The 12,865-nt window shown below is 37.9% G+C and overlaps 1 protein-coding gene across 1 annotated transcript in view; it reads left to right on the forward strand.

The window, feature by feature from the left end:
* Positions 1 to 12,865, forward strand: part of tnfsf12 (TNF superfamily member 12) — an 88,210-nt gene that overhangs the window by 58,572 nt on the left and 16,773 nt on the right. Inside the window, exon 3 of the mRNA XM_039747020.1 lies at positions 9,032 to 9,088. Coding sequence (XP_039602954.1) covers positions 9,032 to 9,088 — 57 coding nt within the window. The remainder of the gene's footprint in view (positions 1 to 9,031; positions 9,089 to 12,865) is intronic.

Raw genomic sequence — 12,865 nt, forward strand, 5'->3', positions numbered from 1 at the left:
TTATATAACATTACTTCTATTTATTATGTATTTTATTTATGTTCTTATATTTTATTTCTATTTATGTTATTTTTTTTTTTTTTCATTCTATTATTGTAAAGCACTTTGGCCACAGCATTCCTATGTTGTTTTAAATGTGCTATATAAATAAATTGACATTGACATTGACATGCTCATTTCCTTAAAGAATCATAAATATTTGAGTTCAATAACTACAGAGCCCCCAAAGTGTCAGACAAAAACAAAAAGAAAAATCAGTTTGGATAAATTATTTGAATGTGTCTGAAAGAATTATTAATTTGTTGGAACATATTGTTATTTTTCCCCCTTGCAGACCAGTTTAGTGAACTGGAAGAGGAACTAATTGTAATACCATTGCAGTTGAAAATGTTCTTTTGAGGATTCCTGAAATGTGTGTCAAATGCAGGAAAAGTTACGAGAATGGCGTTACGGAATTTTCTCTGACAATATGGTATTCCACAGTTAACCTTGAAGCTGTATGACACCTGCAATGTCGTCATAGTATTTATGGCAAAACAATCTGTTGTCCTTTAAGACATTCAAGAGTTGCCAAAAGTATAGCAATGCGGTGTTTGACAACAAAAACCTTAAGTATATCTAAATACTTTAGTCCAGGATAAAAATTAGACTGTATTTAATCCAATTGGTCCATTTTCAAATCTGGTCAATAATGGACACTGAACAGCATAGATTAGAACAGAACTATCAGTTGACTACATTCTTCTGGTTCCAATTCAGTAGACTTCATACCATGAAAAATAAACTGAAATAAGAGTCAGGGAAAAAAATGATCCGTTCAAACGAATTACATAATTCGTGATTATTAATTCATTCAAGCAGATTATTTTTAATTTTCTTACTTGACACCAACCAGGCTCTGTAAATAACAGAGGTGCTTTTAGTGATATTTCAGGAAATATGATTTGTATTAGGCATTTGAGAATTTGTCCATAATGATTTTCTTATTTTTGTTCAACAGAATATTTTAATAGTGAAAGATAAACATAAGGAAACTCTGTAACCATACAGTATATACACCTTTACCAAAGCAAGATCAAAATGAATAAAATTCAAAACAATAGTTCAGATTTAAAGTCAAAAACAAGGAAAATCAAGCCTACTGAACACCCAAAATTGCCTTTGCTTAGTTGCGAACTTAAGTTCAAATGCAATATACTGTAGTTACAATCATGGTCTTTAAAAACCTGCAGCCCCATAAAATAGTTACCATTTATTAGTAACTAGCAAAATACCCGCGCCTTTGCAGCAGCGAAATACTAGCTTAAAAATTTTTTAAGAAGAAAAGTAAACCTTTTTAAACTAAGGGATAATATACCAATAATTATTTGTTAAGGATCTCTTTGTATACCACATTGTGAGTTCAGCCCTATGGTTGTAATATGACCAAGCTGTGCGCTGAGCTTACTCTTGAGCATGCAACGTACAGTTGGCCATGTGAAAAGCAATCTTGCCTCAAGTCAATGCCAACCTTTTGTAGGGTCTGTCCCTGAGACTTATTAATTGTCATTGCGAAGCAGACCCTTACTGGAAATTGGAGGTTTTTGAATTGAAATGTGAGATCAGAGGGTATAGCGGGGATACGAGGAATAAAAACTCTCTCCCCTGAGCCACTGCCAGTAAAAATAGTTGCCTCAATTAAGTTCTTTTGCAGACACGTGACCTGAAGTCTCGTGCCGTTACAAAGTTTCAGTGAGTAAGTTTCTCAGTAACATTATTGGTACCCCAACCTTCAAAATTAGATTATGCTCAGGAGTGCCTGGAGGATTCAGAGTATGGAGAAACTCTACCGGATAGTGCACCGCGTCTTCCACTTCTACAACTGAATCCACAGACTGATATGTTTTCGGTTGTGAAGGTAGTTCTTGAAGTAAAATGTGGTTTATAGTTGTAGTCATGTCATTTCTTGGTGTCAGGATAGCTCTCTCCCTCAACCATGACACGTCATTTTCATTGGAAAGTTCAATATGGCGGCCGACAGTGGCGTCATACCACCGAAATAAGTACGTACATCAGTTTCGATTAGCGCAGGGAAGCCGCCTACCAAATTTCATGAAGATGAGGCCATAAATAAGAAAGTTAAACATGGCAGACGATGTTGACCGTTATAACTGTTACGCGTAGAAATTCTAAATGAAACCTGCTTGACTTTTGTAAGTAAGCTGTAAGGAATGAGCCTGCCAAATTTCGTGAAGATGGGCCATAAATAAGAAAGTTTAACATGCCGGACATTGAAGATGGGCCGTTATGACCGTTACACGTATTATTTGAAATGAAACCTGCTTAACTTTTGTAAGTAAGCTATGAGGAATGAGCCTGCCAAATTTCAGCCTTCTACCTACACGGGAAGTTGGAGAATTAGTGTGAGTGAGTCAGTGAGTCAGTCAGTCAGTGAGGGCTTTGCCTTTTATTAGTATATACTAGCAAAATACCCGCGCTTCGCAGCGGAGAAGTAGTGTGTTAAAGAAGTTATGAAAAAAAAAGGAAACATTTTAAAAATAACGTAACATGATTGTCAATGTAATTGTTTTGTCACTGTTATGAGTGTTGCTGTCATATATATAGACACAGACACACACACACATATAAACATATATACATATACATATATACATATCTACATATACACATATCAACATATATATACACAAATACATACACACAGACACATATATATATATACATATATACAGATCTACATATATACAGTATACATAGCTACATATATACACACACATATATATATATACAGTGCATCGGAAAGTATTCACAGCGCATCACTTTTTCCACATTTTGTTATGTTACAGCCTTATTCCAAAATGGATTAAATTCATTTTTTCCTCAGAATTCTACATACAACACCCCATAATGACAACGTGAAAAAGGTGTATTTGAGGTTTTTGCAAATTTATTAAAAATAAAAAATCTGAGAAATCCCATGTACATAAGTATTCACAGCCTTTGCTCAATACTTTGTCGATGCACCTTTGGCAGCAATTACAGCCTCAAGTCTTTTTGAATATGATGCCACAAGCTTGGCACACCTATCCTTGGCCAGTTTAGCCCATTCCTCTTTGCAGCACCTCTCAAGCTCCATCAGGTTGGATGGGAAGCGTCAGTGCACAGCCATTTTAAGATCTCTCCAGAGATGTTCAATCGGATTCAAGTCTGGGCTCTGGCTGGGCCACTCAAGGACATTCACAGAGTTGTCCTGAAGCCACTCCTTTGATATCTTGGCTGTGTGCTTAGGGTTGTTGTCCTGCTGAAAGATGAACCGTCGCCCCAGTCTGAGGTCAAAGAGCTCTGGAGCAGGTTTTCATCTAGGATGTCTCTGTACATTGCTGCAGTCATCTTTCCCATTATCCTGACTAGTCTCCCAGTTCCTGACACTGAAAAACATCCCCACAGCATGATGCTGCCACCACCATGCTTCACTGTAGGGATGGTATTGGCCTGGTGATGAGCGCAGCCTGGCATTCACACCAAAGTGTTCAATCTTTGTCTCATCAGACCAGAGAATTTTGTTTCTCATGGTCTGAGAGTCCTTCAGGTGCCTTTTGGCAAACTCCAGGCGGGCTGCCATGTGCCTTTTACTAAGGAGTGGCTTCCGTCTGGCCACTCTACCATACAGGCCTGATTGGTGGATTGCTGCAGAGATGGTTGTCCTTCTGAAGGTTCTCCTCTCTCCACAGAGGACCTCTGGAGCTCTGACAGAGTGACCATCGGGTTCTTGGTCACCTTCCTGACTAAGGCCCTTCTCCCCCGATCGCTCAGTTTAGATGGCTGGCCAGCTCTAGGAAGAGTCCTGGTGGTTTCAAACTTCTTCCACTTACGGATGATGGAGGCCACTGTGCTCATTGGGACCTTCAAAGCAGCAGAAATTTTTCTGTAACCTTCCCCAGATTTGTGCCTCGAGACAATCCTGTCTTGGAGGTCTACAGACAATTCCTTTGACTTCATGCTTGGTTTGTGCTCTGACATGAACTGTCAACTGTGGGACCTTATATAGACAGGTGTGTGCCTTTCCAAATCATGTCCAATCAACTGAATTTACCACAGGTGGACTCCAATTAAGCTGCAGAAACATCTCAAGGATGATCAGGGGATAACTGGATGCACCTGAGCTCAATTTTGAGCTTCATGGCAAAGGCTGTGAATACTTATGTGCTTTCTCAATTTTTTTATTTTTATTAAATTTGCAAAAATCTCAAGTAAACTTTTTTCACATTGTCATTATGGGGTGTTGTGTGTAGAATTCTGAGGAAAAAAATGAATTTAATCCATTTTGGAATAAGGCTGTAACAAATTGTGGAAAAAATGATGCGCTGTGAATACTTTCCGGATGCACTGTATCTACATATATATTGTGACAGATTAAGGGTTTCCTTGCACCCTGGTACCCTCAGACCACACGTCAGACACCAGATAAAAATCAATTATTATTTATTATAATCATAATGTGCACAAAGCACGCTCCTCTCCATAATTCTCAATAAACAATACAATAATTCAATAACTAATCCTACACTTCCAGATGCTTAGCCACCCTGCCTCCCAACTCAGCTCGTCCGTCTGGGATTTCCCACAGTCCTTTATACTCCTTGACCCAGAAGTGTTTGAGCCCTCAGTCCATGTGATTATCCAACACTTCCAGGTCGGGTAATTCTCTTTTCTTCTGGGCTATAAGGAAAGTATAAGTCCCTGGGCCTCCCTGCAGCATCCTCTGGTGCCCCCATGGTATCCAGCAAGGCTGTGGTGAAAAACTCCAAGTTCCATGATGCCCTGCTGGAATTGGGGCCCTTCCATATTGCAGGGATGGCTCCATCTGGCGGTTTGGAGTTGTTGGCTGGGATACACGCCGCAATCCCTCACAATATATATACACATACATACATACATATATACACATATACATATCTACATATATATATATATATATATATATACTGTATATAGCAAAATCCCAGCTTTGCAGCAAGTACTGCTTTTAAATTTTTATTAAGAAGAAAAGAAAACCTTTTTAAACTGTGGGAAAATATACCAATAACTATCTGTTAAGGATCTGTTTGTATACCAGGTTGTCAGTTCAGCACTCCAGTTGTAATATGACCAAGCTGTGCACTGAGCTTACTTTTGAGAATGCAACATATAGTTGTCCAGGAGAAAAGCAATGTTGCCTCAAATCAATGGCAACCTTTTGTAGGGTCTGTCCCTGAGACTTATTACTTGTCATCATGAAGCAGAGCCTTACTGGAAATTTGAGGCATTTGAATTGAAATGGGAGATCAGAGGGTATAACGGTGATGCGAGGAATACATTCAGAGTGTGGTGCTCTGCTGTTTTTTTGTGTAGCTGCCTTCACACAGCTTCTCCGCTGCTTTATAAGCGAATGACATATAAGGCTTAGCGGTTCTGTACTGTTTTATTGTTCGTTTATTACGATTGCTATAGTTATTGTGTAGCTATTTGAGACTTACTTTACTGTTCAGGTACCCATTTCCTTAATTTAATCTGCGGCTGTATGCGCTATTTTTGTTTGTTTATTACGATTATAGATATTTATTGATTCCCTTCTTTAGCTGACTGACTGCTCATATAAGGCTCCGCTGGTTATTTGTGAAGCAGCCTTTACACAGCTTCTCCGCTGTTTTATAAGCGAACAACATATAAGGCCATCATTTTTATTTTAACCCACAGGTTCTCCGCTGTTTTATTGTTCGTTTATTACGATTGTTATAGTTCTCTTTATATAGCACGTTGTCAGTTCAGCACTCAGGTTGTAATATGATGAAGCTGCGCGAGCTCATTCTTGAGAATGCAACATATAGTTGTCCAGGAGAAAAGCAATCTTGCCTGAAATCAATGGCAACCTTTTGTAGGGTCTATCCCTGAGACTTATTACTTGTCATCGCGAAGCAGAGCCTTACTGGAAATTGGAGGCATCTGAATTGAAATGGGAGATCAGAGGGTATAACGGGGATGCGAGGAATACATTCAGAGTGTGGAGAAACTCTAGAGACAGCGTGTGTATTAATTTGTGGATTTTTCTGTGAGTATTTGGTGGCAGTGTGAAGTTGCTTCGCAAGACCGCGTTAGCTGTGGAGCTCAGCTCGGAGAATATTCTTTTCCTACCTTGTCAATTGTGTAATGCATTTTTTGAACAGGTTTGATGCATGGAAGTGATCACTCGTACTGCGTTCAGTTAGTTCACGTGAGCTGCTCTCTTGTGTGATGTTGCGATGTCCATGGCTTTATTTAATGTTAGCTAAGACCCGGCACTTAAAGGTTTTTCGCTACAGCAATTTTAACTCCGTTACAAAGTGATCCAAAGTCTCGTTTACACCTCAAGTCTTCTCATTAAACTTGTATCTCGCGAATAAAGTATTCACGAAGGCATGACAAAAGACAGCGGAGCGTGTCCATAAACTTAAATTAAACTTACGGTTTACACGTGCTTTGTTTTCCGCAGTGAATGAATGAATAAGCTTGTATGCATTTTTCTTCAGCTGTTTGGGAGCTCTTCCTTCTTTTCTACGTACTGCGTTCACAGTCAGTTCACGTGATTATGTGGGAGGCGTGATGATTTGACACGCAACTCCGCCCCCCACGGCCATCGAGCTAAAGTCCATTACAGTATATGGAGAAAAATAGGTTCCAGTTATGACCATTACGCGTAGAATTTCGAAATGAAACCTGCCCAACTTTTGTAAGTAAGCTGTAAGGAATGAGCCTGCCAAATTTCAGCCTTCTACCTACACGGGAAGTTGGAGAATTAGTGATGAGTGAGTGAGTGAGGGCTAGTATAGATAAGACACAAAGGCAGCATAACGATGACATCTCATATAAGACACATAAATACATAATGTTTTTTTCACTTACAGATAAAGTACAAGCAAAATAATAGACACATTTATTGTCTCTGAGAAATGTCATTAATAAACAGTGTAGTTAAAATAATGTACTAAGGACCTTAAAATTACAATGTGACAAGAATTTGTAAATGTTGCATAAATAGAAACTGGCCACCTCTGTTCAGTCAATAAACTACCTTAGTCAAATGTGTACATTTTTCTTAGTATCTTCAGCAAGTATTCAGTCCATTTTACTATTTATGCACTTTCTATGTTGCAATCTTATGCTAAAATTGTTTCAATTTACTTTTTCTCACATCAGACAACACTCAGTACCCCAGAATGACAAAGTGAAAACAAGATTTTAGACATTTTTTTGCAGATTTAGTAAATATAAAAAACTGAAATATCCCATTGACATAAGTATTCAGGCTCTTTACTCAGTATTTCATTGAAGTATCTTTGGCAGGGATTACAGTCTAGAGTCATCTTGGGTATGATATAACAAGCGTCACACACCTCGATTTGGGTTCTGCCATTCTTCTTTGCAGATCCTCTCAAGCTCTCTCAGGCTAGATGGACTGATGGCTGGTGGACAGCTATTTTCAGGTCCTTCCAGCGATGTCTGGGCTCTGGCTTGGTCACTCAAGCACATTCACAGAATTTTGACTAAGCTACTCCAGTTTTGTGTAGTCTTTGTTCTAAGGGCCATTGTCCTGTTGAAAGGTAAACCGTTGGCCCATTCTGAGGTCCAGAGTGCTCTTGAGTAGGTTTTCATTTAGGACAGCTCAGTGCTTTGCTCTGTTCAGATTTTCCACAACCCCATCTAACCTCCAAGTTCCTACCATTGCAAAATAAATTCAAAGCATTCAAAATAATGCTACCACCAACATGCTTCACAGTTGGAACGGTATTGTACAGGTGATGAACTGCACCTTGTTTCCTACAGACATGATGCTTAAAATTGAAGCCAGACAGTTCTTTAGGTGCCTTTTTGAAAACACCAAGCTTGTTTTCATGTGTCATCTGACTATTCTGCCTTAAAGCCCAGATTAATGGAGTATTGCTCTTGTAAGTGGACTTCCAGAAGTTTCTTGCATCTCCACACATGTTCTCTGCAGCTCAGCCAAAGTGACCATCAAGTTCTTGGTCACCTCTCTTACCAGGGCCCTTCTCCCTGACTGCTCGATTTGTCATGGCATTCAACTGTAGGAAGAGTCATAGCTGTTCCATTTAAGAATTATGGAGACCACTGTGATCCTAGGAACCTTCAGCTCTGCAGAATTTGTGTAGCCTTCCCCAGAACTGTGCTTCAAAAACAAGCTCTGCGGGCTGTTCTTTTGACCTCATGGCTTGATTTTTGCTGTGATACACATTGATATCTGTGGGACCTTCTATAGGCAGGTCTTCTTTCAACAGGTATGGACTTTCTTTCTTACATTCAATCAACTGAATTGACCAGATCCAAACAAGGTGTGGAAACATGTCAACAATGAGTAATGAGATGGATTGTACCTGAGGCAGATTTCAAGAGCGATAGCAAAGGGACTGAATACTTGTGTTAGTGTTTCATTTTTACTAAATGTGTAAAAAAGTCTAAAATCCTGTTTTCACATTGATATTCTGGGGTATTGAGTGTTGAGTATTGAGGGGAAAATGAATTTAAATGATTTTAGCACAAGGCTGCAACATAACAAAATGTGAAAAGTTATATATCCCTGGGTAAAATGTGTGAATCTCTGAAGTTATGATTTAAATTACTTTAGATCTTTACATCAATGCAAGATATTTACATGCTATGTAAACCCCACCTTATTAAAATCAGTGGCAATTTGTTTGAAAGGGTTTTTAAATCATATTTGAATTTTTCTAACAAAACATTCATTGACTTTTAGCTGATTTCTTTCTTCAAAGAGTTAAGTAACTAAATAGTTGATGATAATTACATTCTTCCGCTAACAATTAAATGACAATAATAACTGTCTATCTATATTCCTGCCTCACCCACCCCATGCCATAATAATCTGACAAGCTAACTCATGCTTTCTGAGCATATTGATGCAGTAAAAAGAAATAAGGTTCCCATCACTAGTCAGTTATCTTTATAGCTATTTTTTTCCCATTTTTATTTCTTTAAACAGCTCCCAGAGGATCGAGGAAGCAGCAAAAAAATGGGCCCAGTGCAGCGCACTTTGAATGTAAGTATCATTGGTCATTTCTGCACTTTTGTTACAGTCTCATGGGAAGGTGAGCAGCATGGAAGTGGCACTTATTCATAGTTGTAATATGCTTATACTACATATATGTATTTCTACTTGAATGGGAGGTCAGCTACTGTATAGAAAAGTTTTCACCCATCTGTATTTATCATTACTGATGCAGGGTCTTTAATTTAAATTATTTGTGACTATGGTGTAATATAGCAAAAAAGAATTGGTTGTGCCTCCATAATTTATCTGATGAATATGTCCCAGAGAAGCAGTGGGATTCATATAAAATGTATATATATATATATACAGTATGTACCTCTGTCTACATATATACATATATATATATATATGTATGTATATATATATATATATATATGTATATATATATATATATATATATATGTATATATATATATATATATATATGTGTGTATATATGTATATATATATATATATATGTGTGTTGGAGGGGGAAATGTATACATAATATACTGTATGTTCTGTGATGAAAAAAGCTGTTGTACCTCAAAGCCATGGTCCAATGTCATGAGAATCAGAATGGAATATTTATGCATCTGCTATGGTCATGACTGTCATTTGAGGGCAGCTTGTCCAGCTCACCACAGGAGATCATGGTGACTTTGAGATGCTTATACTGGGCCACAGCAGAATAAGACTGACTTGCCAATACACTTGGCAGTTCTTAAAACAACTGTACAAGTTCCATAGGGTCTGAATAATTTTCCTTTGTGAGTTCTGGTGGTCAGCCTGATACATCTGGGTACATTGCTGGTTACAATGTTTGATGGAAGGCTGTCACACTTGCCAACAAGGATCTGGGAGGCTCTGAGCAGTAATGCCATGATTGCATCAAGCCATCACAGCTGCAAAGTTAAAAATTTCCATTTTGTGAGGCACACCATTGACCCTTGGGAAGCATTTCGGACTGTGGGCTGACAAATCGTAGAGACAGCACTAAATGTGTACATCAGACAGACAGTCTACCATTAACCATTTCTGATCACTACTTTTAATACTTTGTCAGCACCTTTCACTGTGCTAAATCTGACATCTTCAGCAGTAAGAGTTGTTCCCCATCCTGGGGCTGATGACCATGTTATTTACACCATAGTCACACATGAATATAACATGATGTAACTTAGACGGCATTTCTGCAAGATTCATAAGAACATGTCTGTCATCTTTAGGGAATGTGCATGCAAAATCAGTGAAATATGGATTTGTAATAATTTCTGACATATGATTTTATGTCTCTTTTTTAAATTAGGCCATTGCTTCTGCATGCAACAGTTTATTATTGCAGCAGATAGAGGTGAGAGTGACACATTTGTGTGTAGAAACAGAAGAAAATATCACACTTTTATGTAGCTGTTAAGGCCTCTGCAAACTGATTATAATGTAGGCCTGTGTAGTACCTCATTGACTATCATATGTTAGAGTCATAATGCTGTATCAACTGTCGAAGAATAGTTGAGGAGAAACTTGGTCAGCACAAAAGTAAATAAACAACTCAAGGAATGCAATTGATTCCCCCAAAAATAGGAAGATAAATAATAGACAACATGGAAAGAAAAAGATAAAACAAAGTCTTATTGGCTAGTGTTTGCTTTGCACATAAGATTATGCAGTCAAATCTAAATGCCTAGCTCCTGTGTGCAGAACCAAGGCATCAGAATGCTGAGTAACATTGAACCAAAAATTCTATATGCACAAGAAATGTAATCGGTGCATAGTTAGAACAGACAGAAATGCACAACGCAGGAACAGATTAAATGTCCCAAAGATAGTGTCAGACTAGCCAGAAAGCCAGCAGATTACCCAAATCTTCTTGGATCTTTTACACCACGTGTACTGAACAAAACTTAACACAAGTGTTGGGGGTATGATGAATACCATGGTGGCATCATAATAGTGCACTTCTCTGGTAAATACAGAAATGAATGAATGACGCTAGTTAGCAAAAGCAAAATGAATACATCATGGGAAATTTGAATAACAGTAACATAAGTGCATTGAGCCTGCCTTGAAACATCAAAGGTAACTTCAAGGAAAATATCCTGATACTGTCGCCTATTCATAGCCTTTATTGACCTTCATGAAACTATAAAACCACACATCACAAAAGAACTACCAACTCAAGTCATGTTGTTTGCATAAATTTACTAATATTATGTATCTGTTTAAGGATTCAAGAATGATCTAGATAGATCGATAGATAGATAGATACTTTATTAATCCCAAGGGGAAATTCGCATACTCCAGCAGCAGCAAACTGATAAAACAATATTAAATTAAGGAGTGAGAAAAATGCAGGGATCATAAATGGTTTGGTAGTCTTCTCTTTCAGAAACAAATTTATGTGCTTTTATTGGTAAAATTTGGCATCATCCTGTGTTGCGTATGAAAGAGCACAGCAACGACAGACCTTTGACTTTGCTGGGTTGTCAAGGATGTGCCTGCTATATTCTAATTTTTAGACGATTCTTTATTTTGATAGTCCACAAAAGTAGTAAGAATTAATTTTCCAGAAATATATACTGTACTAATGCAATGAAATATCTATTTACTCTCTCTTAATTGATGATGGCATAAAAATAGCAGCCTTTGTGGCATTAATGTTTAGAGCAAAATTAATTTACTCAATGAAATTTAGGTTACGCAACCTAAACTCAATAAACAGATTATTAATTAATGGAATACATTATTAATTATCAATGCAAAAACACAAACTCCTGGAAATTCCAAAAATATTATTTTTAAAGACGATAGTAAAAGAGCCAAATGAAATTTATAATTTGCCATCATTCATGTATTTCAGACATTTGTGCGTGCATGCTTTCATGTCTCTGTTGTGAATATACGATCGTCCAGTTCTACAAAAAGAAACTGAAGAAATAGGGGAGAGTGGTGAGAAGTCATATTGCGGAGAGATTTTAAACAGAGAATACCGATGGACCAAGCAGAGCCAAGTGAACTCTGTGGCTTCATAGGGCCCTGCGGCCACCAGGGGGCCCTGATCTGCTAAGCCGGTCATGGAAAATAGGAAAAAGTACAGGCAAGAGAAAATGACTACTAGTGCTTTGATCACATTCAACACTCCACAGATGACAGCTCTTCAATTATGCTGTTTAACCCAAGGAAGCACCCTGCCTTCACTGGGCATCACTAAGTATAAAACTGGCACTGTGGTCAAGTCAGAATGTTGTAAATCAAGAAAATGCAGAAATGTAAGGGAGCATGCAGGAAACATAATCTTAAACAGGGAAAATCTCAAAAGCAAGAAACAAAAACAAATTAACAAAACTAATTGCATAAGAGGGTATTGTTCTTAGGCCATTTAGTCTTTTCTTTGTAAACAAATTGGAGATACTAAAGTAAACGGGTCTTGTTTCTTATATCTGGCTTAACTGAGATGCCCTCGTGCACCTGAAGCAAAAGCAGGTATTCATGATTGCTCCGTGATCACATGCTGCATTAGAAGAAGCAACCCAGAAAATGGCACAATTGATGGTATCACCAGCAACACAGGAAGAAATCAATAGAACAGACTGAGGAGATCATTCCTCCCCCAACACTATGCAACTCTTCAATTCCACCCAGGGGGGTAAACGTTAATATTATACAAAGTTATTGTCTGATTTACCTGCATTGTTATCACTCTTTAATTTAATATTGTTCTTTATCAGTATGCTGCTGCTGGAGTATGTGAATTTCCCCTTGGGATTATTAAAGTATCAGATCTAT

Source organism: Polypterus senegalus, chromosome 3, assembly GCF_016835505.1.
Source record: "Polypterus senegalus isolate Bchr_013 chromosome 3, ASM1683550v1, whole genome shotgun sequence".
NCBI lineage: Eukaryota > Metazoa > Chordata > Cladistia > Polypteriformes > Polypteridae > Polypterus > Polypterus senegalus.